Source organism: Grus americana, chromosome 11 (genome assembly GCF_028858705.1).
Source record: "Grus americana isolate bGruAme1 chromosome 11, bGruAme1.mat, whole genome shotgun sequence".
Classification (NCBI taxonomy): domain Eukaryota; kingdom Metazoa; phylum Chordata; class Aves; order Gruiformes; family Gruidae; genus Grus; species Grus americana.
The window spans coordinates 17,179,442-17,199,905 of NC_072862.1; the positions used below are offsets into that span (position 1 = coordinate 17,179,442).

The 20,464-nt window shown below is 41.8% G+C and overlaps 1 protein-coding gene across 7 annotated transcripts in view; it reads left to right on the forward strand.

The window, feature by feature from the left end:
* The window catches only part of POC1A (POC1 centriolar protein A), a 58,008-nt gene extending 37,873 nt beyond the window's left edge, over positions 1 to 20,135 (forward strand). The window contains exons 10-12 of one of the 7 annotated variants that reach the window (XM_054837924.1): positions 7,468 to 7,608; positions 16,976 to 17,033; positions 18,448 to 19,829. In XM_054837924.1, coding sequence (XP_054693899.1) covers positions 7,468 to 7,608; positions 16,976 to 17,033; positions 18,448 to 18,548 — 300 coding nt within the window. In that variant the 3' untranslated portion in view covers positions 18,549 to 19,829. The other 6 variants (XM_054837925.1, XM_054837928.1, XM_054837923.1 and 3 more) reach the window with 6 other exon arrangements.
* Positions 20,136 to 20,464: the final 329 nt, after the last annotated feature.

Sequence of the window (20,464 nt, forward strand, 5' to 3'; positions counted from 1 at the left end):
TGGTCAGAATAAAAATTGCCTTTTAAGTTCAACATCTCAGGCTAATTAATGTAAATTCACCCACTTAGGTTGCTGTTGTATGTGGCTTGTTTTACTGCTTGACTCATAATTCAAAGAGAAGAGGCAGAGGCAAGATTTATATTTTTTTCCAAGCTGCTATTTTGTGTCAGCTTTGAGATGGATGAGGATGGCTCAAGCTTTAAAAGTTTTTAAGATCTCAGACTTTTCTGCTAAGATCCAAACTTAAAGCAAGAGTAATAACAATGGGCATGTTATGCAGACAAATATATATTTACATATGTAACATGCATTATTTATACATAAGTAACTTACATAGGCATGTGCATGATAGGTATGTTATATAGCATATACGTACTTCATTAGGAGGAGGCAAATGAGTCTGACAATGTAGTATTGCATCAATTGCTGTCATTTGGAAACTCTAGCTTTGGTAGAGGTGTATTCCTTACTGGTTTTGCGTTGTGGCAATCCCCTTTGCCAGAGCTTATCAGGACCTGTGACTTCTATTCCTTCCAGTACCATATACACTCCTCCCTGGAAATCAGTGTGGGGATCTACATACTTTCAACTTTTTATACAAAAAAATGAAGATCATATAGCACAAAAACCCATGAACCTGATCTCAGCTGGCACGCAACCGGTTGATGCCGTGGTATATACAGTGGTGCTCAGTATAAACCAACTGAAAAGCATGGACAGCATGTAGCTTGGATGCTTTTAGCAGTCCACGTAAATGCTTGTTACCTGAAGTAACCTTGAAAACCACGATACTGATGTCTGTCTAGGTTTAAAAGTGGCACTTACAGACTATGGAGGTAGGTTAAGTGAACCAACACACAGTGAACCAAAGAGTGAGGTCACTGAAACATGGGAGGGGAACAGCTTTTCCCATCTGGCAGGCAGGAGCAGGGTGAGGACCTGCTCTTGGCCAGAGACTGCCAAACAACATCACTTGCAGAGACGGGATCCTAGCATTTCTGTAAGCAAATGCAAATTTCAGTCTAAGTGCAGTCTTCTATGTATGGATAGGCTGGTTTCATGCATGTTGGGGTACTGCAGCTGGCCACTATTTGTTACCCCTGTTTCTTTCCTTCTTGGCAGCTTGGTCAGCTAAGCTGGATGGTACGATGCTGCTTCACTTAAATTATACAAACCTTACTCCATCCGCTGGCCTCTGCCAGTGGTTCACTTAGGCTTTGGCACAAGAGTTCCTTGGGATTTAAAGGAGTCTGAAATGTACCTGTTAACTCTACTTCTTAGAGTTATCACAGACTTAATATTTATTGGTCTATGGCAAAACCTGACCATTACTGTAGAGGTGCTAAGTTTGAATGTTTTAACTTGGTATTTTTAGTAGCGCCAATAGGGAGCAGGGTTTTGTCTGAATTATTTTTGGCCTCTTGCTTATCTAACCCAACTTACCTTTTGGTGTGAAGCAGAAATGCAAACAAAAATAAAAGGGAAGCAATGTTCTTTTCACCTGCCTTCTCTTTTTCTCCTCCTCCCTTTCAAATCCCCTTTTGTTATCACAACTTGAATCCTGAAATAAGAGGTGAGCAGGGATGAATGGTCCTATAAATTGTTTCACAAAACTAATTAAACTTATACTCTAGTTGTTACCCTGTAGTGGTCTGGACAGTAGATGTGGAGTAATGCAAGTCTTGAAGAATGTGATTGCTCCAGAAACTTCAGTGCTGCTTTGAAGAGGGGATGTTTTTCCAGTCTAGAGAAATGAGCTTGTGCTTGTGGAGCTGTATTCAGTCAATGATAGTTTGTACGTAGCAGGGAGAAATGAGGTTACCTCACAGTTCTTAATGAGTCCTCCAGTCTAGCATGGTGTACTCCATCTGACCTTCCTGTGGAGCTTACCTTGCAGCTAATATGCTTCCACTGGATGTCACTGTTGCTCTCTGAGAACACATTTAAAATACCACTTTACCTGTGGTGAAAATGAGTCCTTGAAATAGAAGACTTTTAATGGTATTTCTTTCTCGTTTGGATTAGTAGAGTTGGAGTCTGAATAAACAGTGTACACCACCTTTGGGAGTTTTCTGCTCCTCTGTTTCTAGGGGAATTTTATCAGCTAAGATAGTGAATTTAATTGCACTTAATGAATTTTAATACATTGTATTGAATGCATTGGATGTATGTGTTGCTTAAAGGGAATGCCATTTTTCTAGGTGCTTGAAAATTAATTCTTGTTAATGTCATTTTCTCTTTAACAGACAGAAAAACCAAAACCAGTAGATACACTGTGGAAATTGATTTAAAGGGACCTAAAGGTAGAGCTGAACCTACCTCCCTCACAGAACTCAGTTCCTCCCTTCCAGTGGAGAGGGTTGAAGAGAAGGGAAAATAAATATTTCCTCTAGATTGAATTATAAGAATCCTACCTCTTATTACGTAGGTAAAAAATTCAGGTAGGCAGTTATCCTGTCAATGTCTTCTAAACATCACCATTTAGAAAGCAAAATGGCATTTTTTAAATTGTTCCTTGCAGTTTTACCAGGGATGTACATGTGTAGTTAATACTTGCCCCCCACCCCGATCAGCACTGTAATAGCTGGCCAGAACGCTGTTTAGCCAGAAGAATTTTTGTAAGAGGCTCAGTAAGAGACCTCTGGAATGAAGGCTGATTAATTTTCCCCTTCCCCCAAGTAGTTGCACTGTGCTGTCTTTAAGTGGTTGCTATAAATAAATCACTTCTGTTTTCCCTTTGTCACTGAGAGCTGTATTGTATTCTGGAACTACTTGTCTATTCTTCCTTTAATGCTCAGCTGCTTCTTGCTATACTTCCAGTGCTTAATAAGCAGATGTTGTAATAAGATACTGGCAAATACATTTGTTCGGTTGTGCTGAGTAAATTGTGCACTTGAACTGTGACTGAAATAAATTCAACCTCTGCAGCAGTGCCATTGTTTCTGGTGCCTGTCCCCAGAATTCAGCTGGCACTTTACCTTGCAGGTGAGTCAGATGGGAGCACAGGTGTGTCTCTGTAATCATGATGCTCATCAGTACTGAGACTGTCACAAAGACAGTGCGTATTTCAGGGCTTTTTCTATGTTTTTGCAATGCTTTTTAAAATCTGTTAGAATTTAAATCACTTGTTGGTGGCTCACCATGTGATATAGATTGCTGTTAGGAGAAAGGTAGCTGTAGTTTGGTCTGTGAGGGCTTTCTTGTTCATTCTTATGGACAGTGGCAGGGATGACTTAATCTTCTCTTACAAAACTTGAAAAGGTTTCAATCTGGGGGCAATTCAGTTCTCCCTCACTTAGATGCACATTTCCTTTCAAATGTCCTGGCCATTAAGGTGGTGCTAAGTACAACTTGTAATCTGGCTGTTAAGAGAAAGTTTCCAAACATTTCCCTCTTTTTAAAAGGTAAAAGGCAAAGCTTCCCTGAAGGACCCCACAATGATGTTCACCACTGACAAATTTGGAAGCTGTACTAAGGAGTAGTGGTGGCCTTACTGCCTTTATAACCCATCTTGAACTGGTGTCACTGCTGTACTCTAACTATGACAAGTGCAGGTGGGTGCCTATGGCAGACAACCTGTCCCTCTGCGCATTGCACTCTTTGCAATTTCTTTAATGAAGAGTGTGTTTGAGGTCATTAAATGTCTGGCAGCTTTCTAAAATTAATGTGAAATAAAATTCTAGCTCTCCATTTGGATTTAGGATACTTGTAAAATGTCCCAGCATCTGCCCTGTGAAGTTCTAGTTGTGTTTCCGTAGCAGGCAAAGCTTTCCTTGACTGTAACAAAAAAAAAAAAAAACCACAACACCAAAAACAAAAAAACCCAAACAAAACCCCCACAACAAACCACACCCAAAACAAACAACAACCAATCAAAAAAACCCACAAAAAACCATCACCCAAAAAACCCACATGACTTTGGATTAAACCCTCCCCCCCGTTTTTCTCCTTGATGCCATGGTAGGAAGGCCATCTATCACTTTTCCCCTCTGTTCAGAAGACTTCTGTTAGCTGGTAGCAGAGGGACATGCTTTGGGTAGTGTCAATACAAATATTCCTATTCAGGCTCCTCAGCCTCCTCAAAAAAAAAAGTGAGTTGAAATTAGTGAATCTCATCCAGATGGATGCAAATGCTGTGCTTTAACCTGCGTGAAGGAAAGTGCTGTGCCTTTGAGATGCAGCAGTATGCATATCCATGTTGGCTGAGTTAGCCATCAGCCTACCCTTTGCTTTTGTCCTTCTGCTGTTCTGTGCGTTGTGGGCTGTGTTTACAGCTTGCAGTGTTTTGTGGGAACTTTCAGTGAGCTGCACCTTGTGCTGGACATGCCTGTGTTGAGCAAATCCAGGCTTAACCCTTGTTGAATGCTGTATGTAGGGCCCCTCTGAGAAACCTACTTGGATGGGTCTCAGGCTTCGGATCGCAGCTTGATGCTGTTGGAGCGTGTGGGATGAGTAAGAAGCTAGAGCAAACTGACTTCAGCTTCTCTGCCTGACTGTTTGTGGGCAGCGATTCAAAGCGCTGTCTGTAGGTGTGGGTGTTGGATACTTGGTTCTTGCACCTGCTGTGGCAGGGTAGGCAAGGTAGGATGTGCTTGTTCCTAGAACTGAATAGTCAAAGACCTTGGTTGGTTGAAAGCCTCTCTTTTAGAAGTGAAACACCATGACACATTGACATAATTTTTATTTGCTGGCTGGATGTGTCCCTAGTTTAGATAGCTGAACTTCATTGCTGAAGGCACTAGCTACAGGTTATCTTCTTGATGGGCTGTAAGGAGCCTTTCAGACAGCTGTGGTGTCTGAAATGGGACAGTGTGCCATATTGTCATGCTTTTATTTTTAAATGTAGGTATACTTCTGTTCTTGGGAATGTTGCCACTGTTCAGAGTGCCTTCAGGAGCCGGCATGGGCTTTGTGGAGGTGGCTTGCTTGGCTTTTCATGGAGGTGGTACATAGCCTGGGAGCTGATCAGCAGAATGTGGCATCTGTGACAAACGGCTGCTGCTGCCTTGGCTTCAACTTGACATAATGAGGGACCATACAATCTCTAAAGCATCAGGTGTGGGAACATCTATGCAGTATTGCCCTTGCAAATATGCCAGACTCTTAAACTTTGTGGACTGTAGCAAAGAGAGTATCAACTCTGAGTTCAACCTAGCAGCTTTTTATGAGAAGCTGTCTGACATATTTTCTCCCTCTATCTTTATGGCATATGTTGGTACAGTCATTTTTCTGCTTCTGTGAGTCAGCTTGTTCTAATGGGTTTTGAAGTGGATAGCTTATCATCATTTGAGGTTTTTAAGTGCAGGTTGTATACAGTGTTAGCTCACTCAGATTTCTGCTGTGCAATGATTGACTGTCCTAAAGTTACATCATCAAAATAGGATAGTCAGCCTTAAAATAACAAGAAAACATGTTTTTTAATGCTAATTACCTACTGAAAAGCAGAGTTTTGTTTTTTTGTTTTTACTTTTAAATTCAAATGGCAAGTAGCAGCTTTGTAAGGCTGGCTTTATCTCATCTTTGTAGTATGTTAGTTGATTATATCAATGCATTGGTGAGCAACATGTGGCTCTTGAGCTACCTGCAGCACAGGAGTAGTTTGTGTGTGGCTCCTGTGCCGAGGCTGTGCAGTGTGACCTGTAGTGTGGGCTGTGTTGGCCAAAGGTCTGTAGATAATCCAAATTATCTAAGCAAGTGGGAGGAAGCAAATTAGTGGAGGCTGGTGTGGTGTGGCTGGTACCACCTGATACCCAGCTGCGTCCCAAGCCTGTGATGTAGCACAGTGATGCCTGTGGATCGGATGTTATACGTAGCCTTGAAACTTCTCCCTTCCTTTCCTGCTCCTTATGCAAAACTGGCCTCGCAATGCTTGGCTGTGAGGATAGTTTGGTTGGCAGGGTCTGGAGGAATGGTCTGTCCTTACTAGCAGTTAGTGGGCAGCAGCAAGCCGTTCTCCTGTCAAAGCCCACTATTGCTGTGGCCTCCTTTCTTTTCTTTCCCCTGTGTGCCACCCCTCCCAGCTTCCCTATGTAGTCATGTTTCTGTTCTTTGCAGTGTTTATTGCTTATTTTGCATAATTGTTGGGCTCGACCTCAGCCTTGGGAGCCTTTCTGTGGCTTAAATCAGTGACTCCTAGCAGCACAAGTGGTGTTTAAACATATTTATCTTCATAAGACTAAACAGTTTTGGGTTTAAAGTTACATGAGCTGATATAAGGTCTTGTTGCAGCTTAGTTGCACATCCTGATACACCTGGCATCAAATATAGAGATGAGCAGGTTAATACAGCGTTGATGAGAAACGCACGCGTAGTAGTGCATGTGAGAGAAGAGATGGAAGCAACTCTTCATTTCTTGCTTAGAAAAAGTACACGTGAGAGAACTTAGAGACTGTTTTTCAATCTGTAAGAATTCCTTGCTGCTTTGCTGATTTGCAAGCTTCAGTCATTTATGTGAGTAATAAGTGCATGGGATGGAGCTGCACCAGGCACCGGGCCATGGAGAACTAAGTTTTCAGTGCTGTGATCTTGGTTTTAGATTCAAATCTTGTCTGTTAGTATAAATTGAGAAACTTAAGTCTGCAATTGCTTAATCAGTTGGCTACCTTTAGTTAGACTTCTCTAAACTTCTACTGGTGGTAATGCAGATAAATAATGCAAATAGTGTTTGTTCTAGAAGAAAGATACCATTTTGAAAGAGAAAGAAATAAAAGTTCTCTAGTAGAGATCTGTTTGTGCTTTTGAAACTTAATTTATTCTGAATGAAATATTTAAGCTTGCATAACTAAACCAGTTGAAATTAAAACTTCAAAGTAAACTTGTTCTTAACCTCATTGAGGAGAGAAAACCAGTTCAAGATATAAACAATATTAAAATGACTAAATCAAAACTGTCTGTTTTAATGCATATTGGAACATCTTGCTTTTGCTGAACTTAACTACAGTACTACATCCTTACCTTCTTACAACTTCCAAACACGGACAGAGGCTTTTACTGCACTGAAATAGTGAAATAATTGAACTCCTCTCAGGGTAGCTTGCTTAATTCTTGTAATTTGGATGTAGTACTTCCATATGGCTCCAGTAAGTCTTCGTTTACCTGTAGAGTCTGTGCACCACATGAGCATGCCAGAGGTCTTTGCACATATAAAACTTGAACCTTGCAGGTTTGCTTCAAGATTGTTTTTTAAACCTTCATCAGGAAAAGCAAACCTTGGATAAACATGCACATGCACCCCCTCCAAGAAGACAACAAAAAACCTCTCCACCTGGGGAAAGCAGACAAGTCTGCAGCAACTTTTCCTTTTCCAGCTGTAGCAAGAACAAACAATTCCTCTTCTCCTGTGCCCATTTTTAATAGCATAGACTGTCCCAACACAAACTGTTCTTTACTGTTTACCCTCCATGAAACAGAAATCCTTCTCCAGTTGTTTGCATTGCAATAGCACATTATGTCTGTTTATTTTTCTAGCAATCAGAAATGGATTGTGGTGTTCATCTTAAGAAAACAAAAACTCGAGATTCTGGTAGGAACCATGAGCAGCAAGAGGAGGAGGCCAGTCTTGCAAATACCTTGGAGCATATTATGGCACAGCTGGATGTTCTGACTCAGGTATGGCTTGCTCTTTAATTTTGTAATGAAAAAGGTACCTCTGACTGGAAGAATTGAGAATATTCTGCAATAGTTTCATAGAATAATAAAGTGTGGCTAGTTCAAAACCCCTCTGCTTTTCAGTAGCTTTTTGATAAATCTGTATTCATCTGTTAGTCATCTTATCTCTGTCAGTTCCTTTGCACTGACTTCCAGCTTAGGCCCTGCTCTTCCCCTCATTCCTTTATGCTGTGGTGTAGCAGAGTGTTACTTGAGCCAGCTCTGGTACCCTGAGCTATTAGCCAAGGTTTATCTAAGGTGATGCCTAAAGGAGTGGTTGGTAGTAGGACTCTGCTTTGGTGAATAATCTATGTCTCTCTTCCCTCCCCCATTATATACTGCAGTCTATAGGTAAACTCTGTTCAGATCCCACTCCTTTCCCCCACCCAACATTCACCTACACAGTCCAATTTCTGCAGTATTCTCCTCCCATCAACAAGTCTGGGCCTTTCTGTGCCTCATCTCTGAAGCATGCTTCTCACCCACAGCTAGCAAACAACTAATCCCTTGCTAAAGCATTAACATACAGTTCTTCCTCAGAGTCACTAAGCAATATTTGAACAGTACCAGCCATTAATGGTGATCATCACAGTGTGCGCTTATTCAATAAGAATTAGGGGATAGAGCTGGGGGTTTTTTGTTTAACTGAATAGCTGCTCAGTTCTCCTGTTAAGAAATATCACTTCCGATCATTGCCTGGGGCTGAATTTCATTGTGTATTTTTTGAGGTATGTGAGCAGCAGGGAGAAAGCATGGGATAGTAAACATGGGTGATCTCCTGTGGATGAGAGTATGGTTGTAGGATTGAAAAATATCTGTGTGGGAGGGTTTTTCTGTGAGTTTTGAGTGTTTCTGGGGAAGAACAAGCAGGTCTTTAACACTTGGCATTGAACATACTGATTACTAGTCCGAGTTTGTTCTCTGCTCTTGAGAAGAAGCACTTGTCAAAAAGTGTAAGATGTTGGGTTGAAGGGCTCATCAGGGGATTGAAGTAGGGCTAATTTAGGGATAAAAAGCATTCCAGGACTACCAACAGCTTTAAATAGTGTAGGGCGAAAACCAAAAGCTATTTAAGTTTGGCAGAAATGCAAGAAAGCACTCTTTCCTGTGATGTCTAAAACGCTGGACACTGGAGAGGGGGGAAAAAAATCTTGTATGACGTAGGGCCCTCATGCTTGTGAGTGAAATGCAACCCAGCATACACACAAAATACTTTGTTACTGGTTTTATGTCTCCCTAGTAAGCTTGGAATGTGATCTTTATCTTTCATTACATAAATCAGATCCACACTTCTGATGATGGACATGTAATGGCTCCTTTTCAACTTCATAGGTGTTTAGAGGAGGCAAATATTGCAGTAAACAGTATGTGTGGGATTTAAACTAGATATAAGCAATGCAGACATCTCTCTCGAAGATATTGTGTAACCGAAGAAATTTCCAAATGTTGTTTTAAACCTAGCAGAAAGAGAAACTGAGATCAGTGGGGGAGGAATAAATTAGTAGGTTAGAGGATAAAATTGGAAATAGGCCTGAAATTATAGTAAAAACCCCAAAAAGCTGCCTTGAATAACTCTGTATTCAGCAACCTTTTACCTTTTTTGTAGCTTTTTTGCCATCCTTGAAGTATTTAATTTCCCATTGGTTCTAATCTTTGATGTTGTATTTTGTATTAACATCATTTTAATGCATCTGTACAAGTAGATGGGCCTGACACACTGTTGAAATGGTTTCATAATTATTCATTTTCATGCCACGGTTTTGATCTTTAGTGGTGAAAAAAACACAAAACCAAACAAACTTAGGCAAATGAGAATGGAAGAAGTCCTCATTCCTAGAGTAAGGGAGGAGGTTCTTCCAAGAGGAAGGATGCAGGCAGGTAGCAAGGCAGAGCTGTGGAAGGTAACTCTGGAGGGCATCTGCTTGCATAGATCAACTTTTGGTTTTCCCAGTGCCAATGGCCTGTAACAGAAGGGAAGGCAGCTCTGGCAGAGCCACTGTTACCCCTCTTTCCTGCAATCACCTGTTGACTGGGAAGAGCCAAGGTGTCCCGACTGCTTGCAGAGACCAGAGTGAATGGAAACAGGTGGTGGTGGGTTGGTTGTCTTTCCTAGCTGTTTCTGCCAAAGCACAACTGGGCGCTGCTCCTTGTGCCTAGCAGATTCAGAACAACATTGTGTGTTTTATATGGCAGCTTTGGACTTGCAGGCTCCTTTTTGTGAAAGGAGCTACTTCAAAAATGGAACAAAAATCTTTCATAAATAATACATAATATGCGGCAGTATTTTTCCCCCCTTGAAGAAGGGCTGAGGATGTACCAATAATTTCCTGGTGCTCTGTTATAAATCATCAGTTCATAATTCCTAAGTGGTGCTTGTTTAAAGAGAACACTAATGGTATAGGCAGGGCCATGCAGTTAAAGAGAAAGGATAGAGTCCCTGTGATATTTCCAGAAACCCTCTATTGACATAGCCATCCATAGGTTTTCCAGGAATTTATAATTGTTAGCTCTGTGGGAGCTTGGTTATATTTCTAACGTGGTACCTTGAGTTCCTGTGCTCTTTGTGCTCATCGTAGTTTCCAACACTGTGTTAACATAATGTAACCTACCGGGGGGAAGCTTACTTGTGATAAACTACTTGAACTTATGCAAATATAAAATTAATTTATTTTCCTAATATTTTTTCTTAGCTATCATTTCAAAGTTTATCATGTCAAACTTAGTATCATGCAAAAGTGGGAAGGAGAGAAAAAACTTTGAATTTCTGCTGAAAGAGGTAATATAAGACATCAGCTGAAGGCTGTCACCTCTTGCCAATGCACAGCTTTGTTCTGAGCTGTACGCTTGAAGCTGCATTGTCGTCTGCTTGCCAATTATCAGTACCTTCCCTCTGTTGACAGTAGACTTCCAGATGAAGTGAGGTGTCATGTACTTGGAGATAGCAGGATTGTTTTCGTTCTGTTAAGAGTTCTCTTCCTGCTAGATGCCAATCGCAAGTAGAAGCACTGAGGCTGTAGAGGTGGTGTGCTCCGTGCAGCAGGATACACTTGAGCAGACTTGCTCCTTCAGTTAGGCATCTCAGTTCTCATTAGAGAAAGATGGATCAGAAGAAACTAGTGGCTGTTGTATACCACATCTAGCAGCGACTACTATAGTGAGTAGATATGGTCCCCTCAGATTTACAAAGCTTCATTTTTATGTTGGTGACTTTGTGCTGTGATTTTATTCATTAAGGTTTTGGCAACTTTCTTTAAACTGGTCTTTGATTCAATGGAACATTCCTCCCTTCCTCCTCACCAGAACTCTGCCGGGATATCTTTTGTTTTACTTGCAAGAAAGTAGTCTAATGTGACCTGACAGGGTCTTCATATCTTTTTCTAAACATGGTTTGTCTTTGGCCGTAACTTAACTTCTTTATTTGCATGTGAATGTTTGACTGCCTTTTTCAGAAGAGTAGCACATACTTAATAATTCTGCTGCCTTGATGGAGTGAAGTTGAGAACCAGACATAAACCAGTTGTTTCCAGTAGTTTTTGGATTACTTTAAGAGACCCCGTTGCCCTTTGTAGGAAAGCAGGCAGTTCAAATCTAGCAAAGGAATGAATTTTCCGCACTTGCAGTGGAACTGCACTTCTGAAAGATTATCATCTGTGAACAACCATCTTGGCTGCAGTGGAAAACTTGCATTTGCAATGATCATCTAAGAGTTTGTATACTCTTTCCCTCACTCCAAATACCTGCAGCTGCCATGTTCACTCTGTTAATCTGTAGCACTGGTGGGCAGTGGGCATTGAGGGAAAAGCTGCTGGTTTTACGTGGGAAGGAGGATGTCTGCTCCAAATGAAGAGTTCAGAATCAGGTTAGCATAAAAATTCATAAATAGCTGCAATAATCCACCCACAGGAAACAGCTTTATATACTTCCCCAAACTAATCTTGCATTGAAGCTGGGAGAAAACACCACAGTGAAATGGAGAAGACTTGCTAAATCCATAAAATAATTCAAGCCTGAACTGAAGGACAATCTAGCTCATGTGAGATTAAAGGATTATTTTGCTCCAGAAAAGATAGCAGAGGGAGAGAGGAGAATTTTTGAAATGAAATTCTTTAGCATAAAAAAAGACTTGGACAAGCGGGTTGCTTTTTAATTGGAAAATGTTTGTCTATGCAGTGCTTATAATGAAAACAAGTAAAATCAAATTTGTTACTCCTTTTTTTTTTTTTGAGATGAGGTCTCCAAAGCCTGTGTTGATGAAGAATGAATGGCTCCTCTCTTGTGAGAGGTATTGAATGTAGATTAAACAACTGGTTTAGTAAAACTTCAAGTTTTTAAAAGTCAAGCAGAAAGATGTTTTTTTTTCTTTTGGTCATAAGTGCTGCTACCTCTACCTTGCACAAATGTCTCTGTTTCTATGTTGCTCTCAACACCTGAACACCCACTGGCTACAGGTGGACCCAACACATAGGTGGAAAACTGCAAGCAGTCTTTATTCCAAAAGAAATAGTTTGAAATTCAAAACACTAATAAAAAAAGTTCCCAGCTGAAAAATCTGTGAAATATCAGATGAGTTTGGCTTTTAAATCTTAATTTAAAGGACATAGAGGCTATTTCTCATGAGTCAGAACTATCTCTTGGAGATGCAGCAGCTTTGATCTTTCACTCAAAGAAAGCAAATGAAGTACCCTGATTGTTGCCAGTCCTCTGTATGGTGTCATCGGAGCTACTTTTTCCTGAAATTCACTTCCAAAATATGCTTGTTACAAAATCTCTGTGTCTAGATGCAAATGGATCTTTTTCTTTCTAAGACTAAATTAAATGCACTCCTAGGGATATTGCTGTATTAGCAGGGCACTGCCCAAAGGCTGGCTTCTCAAGTGTTGATCATCTCCCTGGAGGTCCACTGGACCTTCACCTTCCATTATCCTTCAGTGGGGAGGAATACTAAACACCTCCCACAATTTGTTTTCACTAGCAGACCTTGAGGATTAATATAAATTGTTATTCAGCTGTTGGGTACCAGCAGCTGGATTAATTTAGCTGAGTGATTTGCATTCTTTCAAGAGGTAGGTTGTGTGGCAGGGGAAGGCTATGGAAGGTCTTTGAAGACCTTGTGGTTGGGGGAGACCTGTAGTCTTTTGGGGTCGCTAAACTCTATATTATGCAGTTGCTATCGTGGTACATGGTTGGATATTTTGTTGTAGCTCCTCATAACTTGCTGTGTTTTCATACTGTGTGTGGAAACGTGAAGTCTCCTGACTCCTTGTACTCTAACCCCAGAGGTCTGGAAGCTCTGCACCAGGGGAGGCTCTCCATACCTGTGCAGAAGTGTGCAGCCATTCCCTTCCAGAAACTTGCAGGATCTGATGCAAGTGCTATCAGTTTAGCTTTGGCTGATCAGCTGTCAAGACTGAAGCACCAGCAATGTGTGATGAAACATTTTTAGTATGAGTTCTGTAGATGGAAAGACTTGGTTACAGATAGCTTGTGTGCCTTCTGTCCCCACGCTGCACGGAGGAAACTGGCAGAGCCTGTGGCTTATCTTCATGGCTAGAATTGATTTAATACAAAGGAGATTACTTTTTTGTCCTCCAAGGTCTCTTTGGTCACTGTGATACATGCTGCATGATCTGGCAAAGTGGACAATACTAGAATTTTCAGCTACTCTTGTATGGTTTTCCTACTGTAAAAAGCACAATGAGCACTGAGTGATAACTTGTCACCATGCTGAGTCTACTGTATGAGTAGACTTGTCCAGTAGACCAAAGCTGCTCCTATAATTTAGTTAAAGGGTTGGTTAAGTGTGATCCAAGGAAAGTGGAATGTATTAGGAGGTGGAAGGAGAGATGGCAGCTGTTAATCATAGAATCATCTGGTTGGAAGGGACCTCAAAGCCCATCTAGTTCCAACCCCCCTGCCATGGGCAGGGACACCTTCCACCAGACCAGGTTGCCCAAAGCCTCATCCAACCTGGCCTTGAACGCTTCCAGGGATGGGGCCTCCACAACTTCTCTGGGCAACCTGTGCCAGTGCCTCACCACCCTCACAGTAATGATGAAGAAGGGATAGCTGAGCAATACTGGTTTTGAATTTTATAACTACCAATTTCCTTGTAGTGCTTTGGGCTGCTAAATATAAAAAATTCTTTACTTTTCAAGTATTGTGAGTAGCACACATCTGGCTGGCTGAAGAGCTGGTGGGACTATGAGCTCTTGCACCCTGTGCTGGAGAACAGATATTAAGGTGGTTTAGCCACACAGCTTCTTGAGCAGGGATCCTGATGAGGATGTGCTAGCATTTGCATGTCTGCAGGCATAGTCACATTTTCCTAATCCACATGACACAACAGTGATACTGGATGAATGTGCAAAACCTGTGTTGAGGGGGCTTGTGGGACTTCATAACCCAGAGCTTGACAGCAGCACTGACCAGTATGTTCCTGTCTAGCCACACTGGAGCAAAGCATTTTGAGTAACAAATGTAAGAGTTTGTGGAATTTGAAGCATGTTACAGAGTAAACCCAGGAAATTTCATGAAGTTGCATTAAAGAAAGATTGAGGGGAAGACTAAAGCACTACATGAACTATCTTAATTCTGAAATAATCAATATGTTATCTGTAAATCAGCCTGGTGTGAAATATTCTGTGCAAATAGGCTTTGTGAGAATTCATCTTAGAGTTTGCATTCAAAGCAATTGAGATGTTGAGGAGCTACGGAACTCGGCAGATCTTGTTTTAGTCTGAGCAGATGAGGAGCTATCATTTCTTTAGAAATAATTTCACATTAAAAAAAAAGCCTTAATTGTGTATTTGATCTCTGAGATTAAGGCTTTGACCGCTAGAGTAAGGCTAGTCCTGGCATGCAAAGAGCCTTGTGTGCATTTGTTTGCTACATAAAGTGTTAATAACTGTGAAGGCTTCATACCTTGTATACTCCCAGACATGATGCTTAACTGCCTCAGTCTAAACAGCCAGATTTTGCTGAAAATGCTTCAGAGCATACTGAACGTCGGTAGCTGATTCTGGTCCAATCTCAAAACTGTGTTAAGATACAACTTGCACATGAGGAGGGCAGCCTAGCTTTCTTAAAGCATGCTTACTAATAGCAGGGGTCTGCTCTGAGTTTCACTAAATACAGATGATGAGATCGGAGGGAGGCTGACAGCAAGTCAGGGCAGAACTTAGTATGATGGGAGGAAAGGCTGCTTCTCACCAAGCAGGTTCATGCTTGAACCTCAGAGTGACTTTTGCTGCACAAATTCTCTCATGAGCCTTTTCATCTTGCAGCTGAAGTTTGGTATTTTAAACAATTATTGGTGGAAGGAGGTAATTATTTTTTCTGTAAAAGGTAGGTTGGGCTACCCTGATGCAAACCCTTCCTGTGATACTTCATTTCACTCATTGGATTAGTTTAGGGAAAGGGCTCCCAAGCTTAATTTAGCTGGAAACTTGCTGATGTCTATACACACAGTTCTATGCGGCGATGTTCCAGGCAGCATTTAGCGAGTGTGGAGGTGCCATTTTAGTGATCAGCATACAATAGCTGGGCGCTCTTGTTAATATTGCTCAGTTTAACTGGTGCATTGGAAGGTTGGCAACTGTACTCTTTGCAAGGCTGATTTTTGCTTCCCAGTATAGTGCCAACGGGTCTCCTTGATGCTGTGCAGCAGTCCATGGTCCAGGTGTCACGAGTTTGTGCCCTAGAGGTGTATAGGTACCTCTGAACCCACTCATGGCACTTGCCAAGGAGGGACCCTTGGATGCTGAGGCAGCATGTTTATGGTGCAGTTTCCTTGCTGTACTTCTTGGCCATGTTTGGGACTGAAACTGGCTTTGAAATGACCATTTTTAGGGGAAACCATAAGTTATAGCAGGGCACCTAGCTCTTTGAAAACAAACCAGCCTTGGCATTGCTTGTTACAGAGGGCAGAGTTCTTAAGCCTGCAACTCCAGGTCAAACTTGACAAGTTTCATTCTGCAAATCCATGGGCCATCTGTAGTCTTCATGGAAAGGCATCCCTAAGTCTCTCCATGTACCAGCACAATGTAGTGGGGAAACTGAGTGCACGGAAACTTAGAAACTTGTGCTTTTGTTGCGTGTTCTTTTGCAGGTGTGTTTTTTCATATATATTGAAAAGAAAATGCTGTCTTCATAAATTAACATGTCAGAAAAAGAAAAATCTGCAGGGGTAGAAGTAATGGGGTTTTTTTGGGGGGTATTTGATATGTTAGTGTCCTGCAAAATCTCTTTTAGCATATGCTTAGAAAAACTGGCGAAGCGAACTTTTAAGAATCTTTTTAGTTAAGTAAAGCTAGGAAACTACTTCTACCTTCTTTGAGATCAATGGAGAGAGGGATTTTGTTATGGAATGATGAATTATGTTATTAAATGAAGAATAAAAGTGCAAGTGTAATACTCTGCACGCAGCCAAGAGCAGATCTACTTTGTGGTCGGTGTGCAGGATCGTGTATACCTTGTAGGCTCAGCCAAGCTGTTGTTACCTAATCTGAGTAACTGTTATATCAATACATGATTTTTTTGGGGTCCCATAATTACTGGTGATCAACCGGAGCAGTGTTACGTCCCCTGTGCTATTATGTGTGCGAACTCAAAGCTGGTGTGAGTGGCAACCCGAAAAACCCGTGTGCTGCTTGCAGGGGAGGAGCTGCCCCTTTTTGCTTGCAGAGCAGTCCGCCCTTAGTGGGTGAGCCTAACCTTACTCCACTGCTCCTGCGCTCTTGCCTGCTTTGCCCCCAGCTCCAGGTTAAGTACTGATTTAGTTAATAAGCAGCGTGTGTCTAGGTAGGTGTCTTTCTCCTGGCAGGGACTCCCACCGCTGCAGGAGAGGGCTGCTGACTGCCTCTGCTTGCTTGCTCTGGACTCTGCTTTTCAGGTTTCCTTTGGCAGCTGTAGAACTGGTTTCTGTTGGCATTCAATTAGCACCTGGTTCCCCTTATCTGTAGCCCTCAGAAGAGGCAGGACTGATTGCCCCCTGCCCCGGGCTGCTGCAAAAGCCTCAACCCCGAGGCTAGTGGTTCTTAAACTGTCTCTGCTACTTAATCGGACAGGGAAATGCTTAACATGGACTAAGGAAACAATACTGATGGAAGCATCCTGGAACAGCATCACAAATCACTATTTAGGTTGAGGGAGTAAAAATAACATGGAGGATTAGCATAGGAGGCTTGTCATCATGTAAGCAAGTGTGAGTGCTGGGTGCTTCAGTTCAGGTGTCCTGAATATTCTTCAGAACTTAAACAAGAGGCAACTTTTTTTCCTATGTAGTTTCTCATTAATGTTTCCAAATAAAAGAGCTGGGGTTTTTTTGTAGGCCGAGTCTGTGAAGATGAAGACAAATGTTGCAGGAAGTGTTGGTAAAAGTGATTTCAGTAAGTTTTTTCTTTTGTATGAAAAATTCCATATTCTGCTCTGGTGTCCGTAGTAATGCTCACTGTATTACTGTAATGTCAGAAATACTTCTTAAAAAAATAAATAGGTTGATCTTCTTGTTTAAACCTTAGCTGTTATTCCTCTGCCAATTTGAGCCAAGACTTTAATAAATTATCCAGCTTTTAACTCCCTGGTGTGTAATGGAGACATGTACTGTGCTCCTGACATAACAGAAGCCGGGATCTTGCCACAGAGAAAGAGCTCAAGTGTGAACCTGGCTCCAGCAAAGCCTCACTCAATCTGGCTAATGGTATTTTCTTCTTTAGCTTAATTGTTGGTTCATTATCTTCTGAAAAGCAATAGCAAAAACTTGCAGCAGTTGAATATGTGCAGTTTAATTTGCCTACCAACAAGGACGTGCTTTATAAATAGCAACATGGAAATATTGTAAAACTGTCAGCTGCTTATAAAGGAACTTTTATTCTACGTGTAAGTTACAATATAGGCAGCAATAGCAGTATTTGTGCTTTCCCATACCTTCCTAAGATGTCAGGTGCCCTGTGTATTTCAGGCATCATATATTCAAGTCTAAATAGACTGTAGTCACCAGTTCCTACTTTGGACTTCCTGGATTTCATTTCTGACTGCTACTTTTCCACTTTCAGTTTCCAAAAAATACTTGCTACAAGCTTTCTGCTTATACTTACATGCAATTTCCATTCCAATAAACATTTTCCTTACAGCTTTTTCACAAATTGAACACTTTCTGAAATCTGCTTTATTTGTGCTGAGCCTCACGGTGCACGTAATGGCACTTAACTCCTATCGGCAGGATCGTGGTGGCAGTAAATCACGGGATGCAGGAACCACAAGTAATCAGGGGCTTTGCTTCTAGTGGGGTAGTGTGACCAGGGCATTAATTTAGTAGATGATCTTTCTGAAGGAAATTTGATGCAACGTTTCACACCCTTCCTCCTCCCTTTTTTTTTTTAACCAAGTCTTGAGTTACTAGTTCTCTTTTAAATGGAAAAGCCAGGATCCCTAGTGCTTTTCATTCTCTGTCTCGTTGCTTGCAGGGGAAGATCTTTGCTGTAAATCCCTGGTAGATGTTCAGCCTGCTGTGTTCTGCCCTGAGCAGCTTTACTCCTGACCTCTGTAAGACAGCTGCTAGGCAATAGCAAGGCTGGATACAAAAAAGATGAAATCCTCTCTCCTTTGAATAGATGTGAGGGCTGCTGCTGGCCCTGGGGCGCCTGGGATGTTACCTGCTGGCTCCACAACTTCTTTCTGGTTCTCTGTGTACTGCAGTCCTTGTGCCTCAGAGGGCTGGCAATAGAAGAGGAAAAAACTTAAATGAAGCTAGTGCTGTAGCCCAGGGGAATATTTAAGCAATGCGGGGTTTTTTTCTTTCAGGTGAAGCTTTCTACAGTTGCAGCAATGCTGCATTAGGCAGCAGGAGTTCTCTCTACCTTGTCGCAGGTCAGCGGTGCATGTGTAGTAGCAGTAAGTTTTGAACTACGTTTGGGGAGAGGGAAAAAAGGGTGTGTTATGGCAAATGCCATGATGCACAGTCCTTTCTGATTGTGCTGATAGTCTTGCAAGATGGCTTTGCCATAGTGCTTGGTGGTGTTTTTACAATGTCTTTTTTCTACCACACCCCTTGTCTTGTTCCCCAAATCATTTTACGGGAGACTTTTCCTAGTCACTCAAATGGCCTTAGCCAAGCTATTTCCTCTCTTTGTGCTTTAGTTTCCCCAGCTGGAAAACAGGGATAACGAGACCTGCTTTCTTTTGTCAGGCACTTGGATGTGCTTATGAAATGTGCTATTAAAAGGCTTTCTATGTATAACTTCTATACAAACAGCGGTTGTCCAAGTTTATTTGAATTACTTTATTAAAGTCCAAGGTTCTGAACATCCTTTGTTTTTAACAGAGGATGTTATTTATGCAGTAAAAATTCTCAAAATGTGAAGCTATTGATTGTTGCTGATAAGTTTATGGATATTAAAGCATTAAATCATGACTGCCTATTACCAGCCATTCCGGTGTCTTTGGAAGCTGAAAGCGGCTTTGCATAGCTAGGTCCCTTGATTACCTCGGAGTGATCAATAAAAGGTTTTCAGCAGAGGCTTTTATTGCCACATGGTTAAAAGGTTCTTCCTGTGCATCCTGTACATGATGACTTCAGCTTGAGGACAAAGATATAACAATCCTTTGTGGGCTAACTGGATTACACAAAAGTATTTAGGCATTATGTTGAGGTAGATATTGCCACTTTGGGTTTCAATTCCCCTCCGTTGCCTGTTGCATTGCTGTACGCTGGGAGGGATTTCTTGCTTGACATTGTGCTTGTCCAGCAAGTTTTGCATGTTTTAATTGCAGCAAACTGATGATGTTCAGGGAAGGGAGGAAAGAGTTGGAAGCAAAGAGGCAAAATCACAGCCAAAACTGCGCAGAACTACTCAAAACCTCTGTGTGTCATCAGCAGAAGAGTTTCTGATGAGCTCTCCAGTGTCTGGTGGCTTATGCACATGGAAGGACAGAACCTGCCTGTGAAAGGAGATGCAGAGTCCAATTTGAAAGCACAGAGTACTAAAACGGGTGCTTGGCGCTGTGTCTGCAGGAGAGCTCCATCCCCACCATCCTCTGTTGCTTCTCTCTGAAGTTGTGTGGGGCTGAGCCCTGCTAAAACGCTGATGTTGGAGCTACAGCCCTGAAATACCTCAAAAAAAACCTCCTGTGAATTTAGCATTTTGTTGCTCACTGAGAGGAGAGTATGTAGCTTGTCTTTCTGAGCAGCTTTCATTTTGTTTTGCAGACTGTTTCCATCCTGGAGCAGAGGCTGACGCTCACTGAAGACAAGCTGAAGGAATGCCTTGAGAATCAGCAGAAAATCATTCAGAACAAAACGAGCTGATTTCCTGAGAGAAGATGGGAGCTGGAGGCATTGGGAGGTTTGAAGTTGTTTGTGTTCCTAACAGACTGCGTGTGACTTGCTTTAATGATTTTGAGCGCAATCTATTTTTCAATTGGAATGTACAGTTATTGTATCTGTAAATAAGCTTTGTTACTTTACTAAAATAAAAGGAATATTTTATTCATAACTGTGGATAATGACTCTGATCTCCTGTGTTTGTTTTCCAGAGAGAGAGCAGCCAGTGTGTGGTCTGAGTACTAACTAGGAAGGTTGCATCTCCCCCACCTTTGGTGCTGCTGGGTTAATTTTAAAATGTTAAAGCATCTTGGAGTTGCCAAATGTCTGGCAAAGGCGCTGTATTAGGCTTGTTGTTGAGGTGTGTGCTAGCTCTAGGTGACAAGCAAAGAACTCCCAGGATATTTTGGGCAGTGAACCTCTGTTCTCAGACCACAGCGAGCACGTGAGCTCCCTGCACAGCTGCCACCTGGAGAAGGGTCTGTCTTGCCTGGCGAA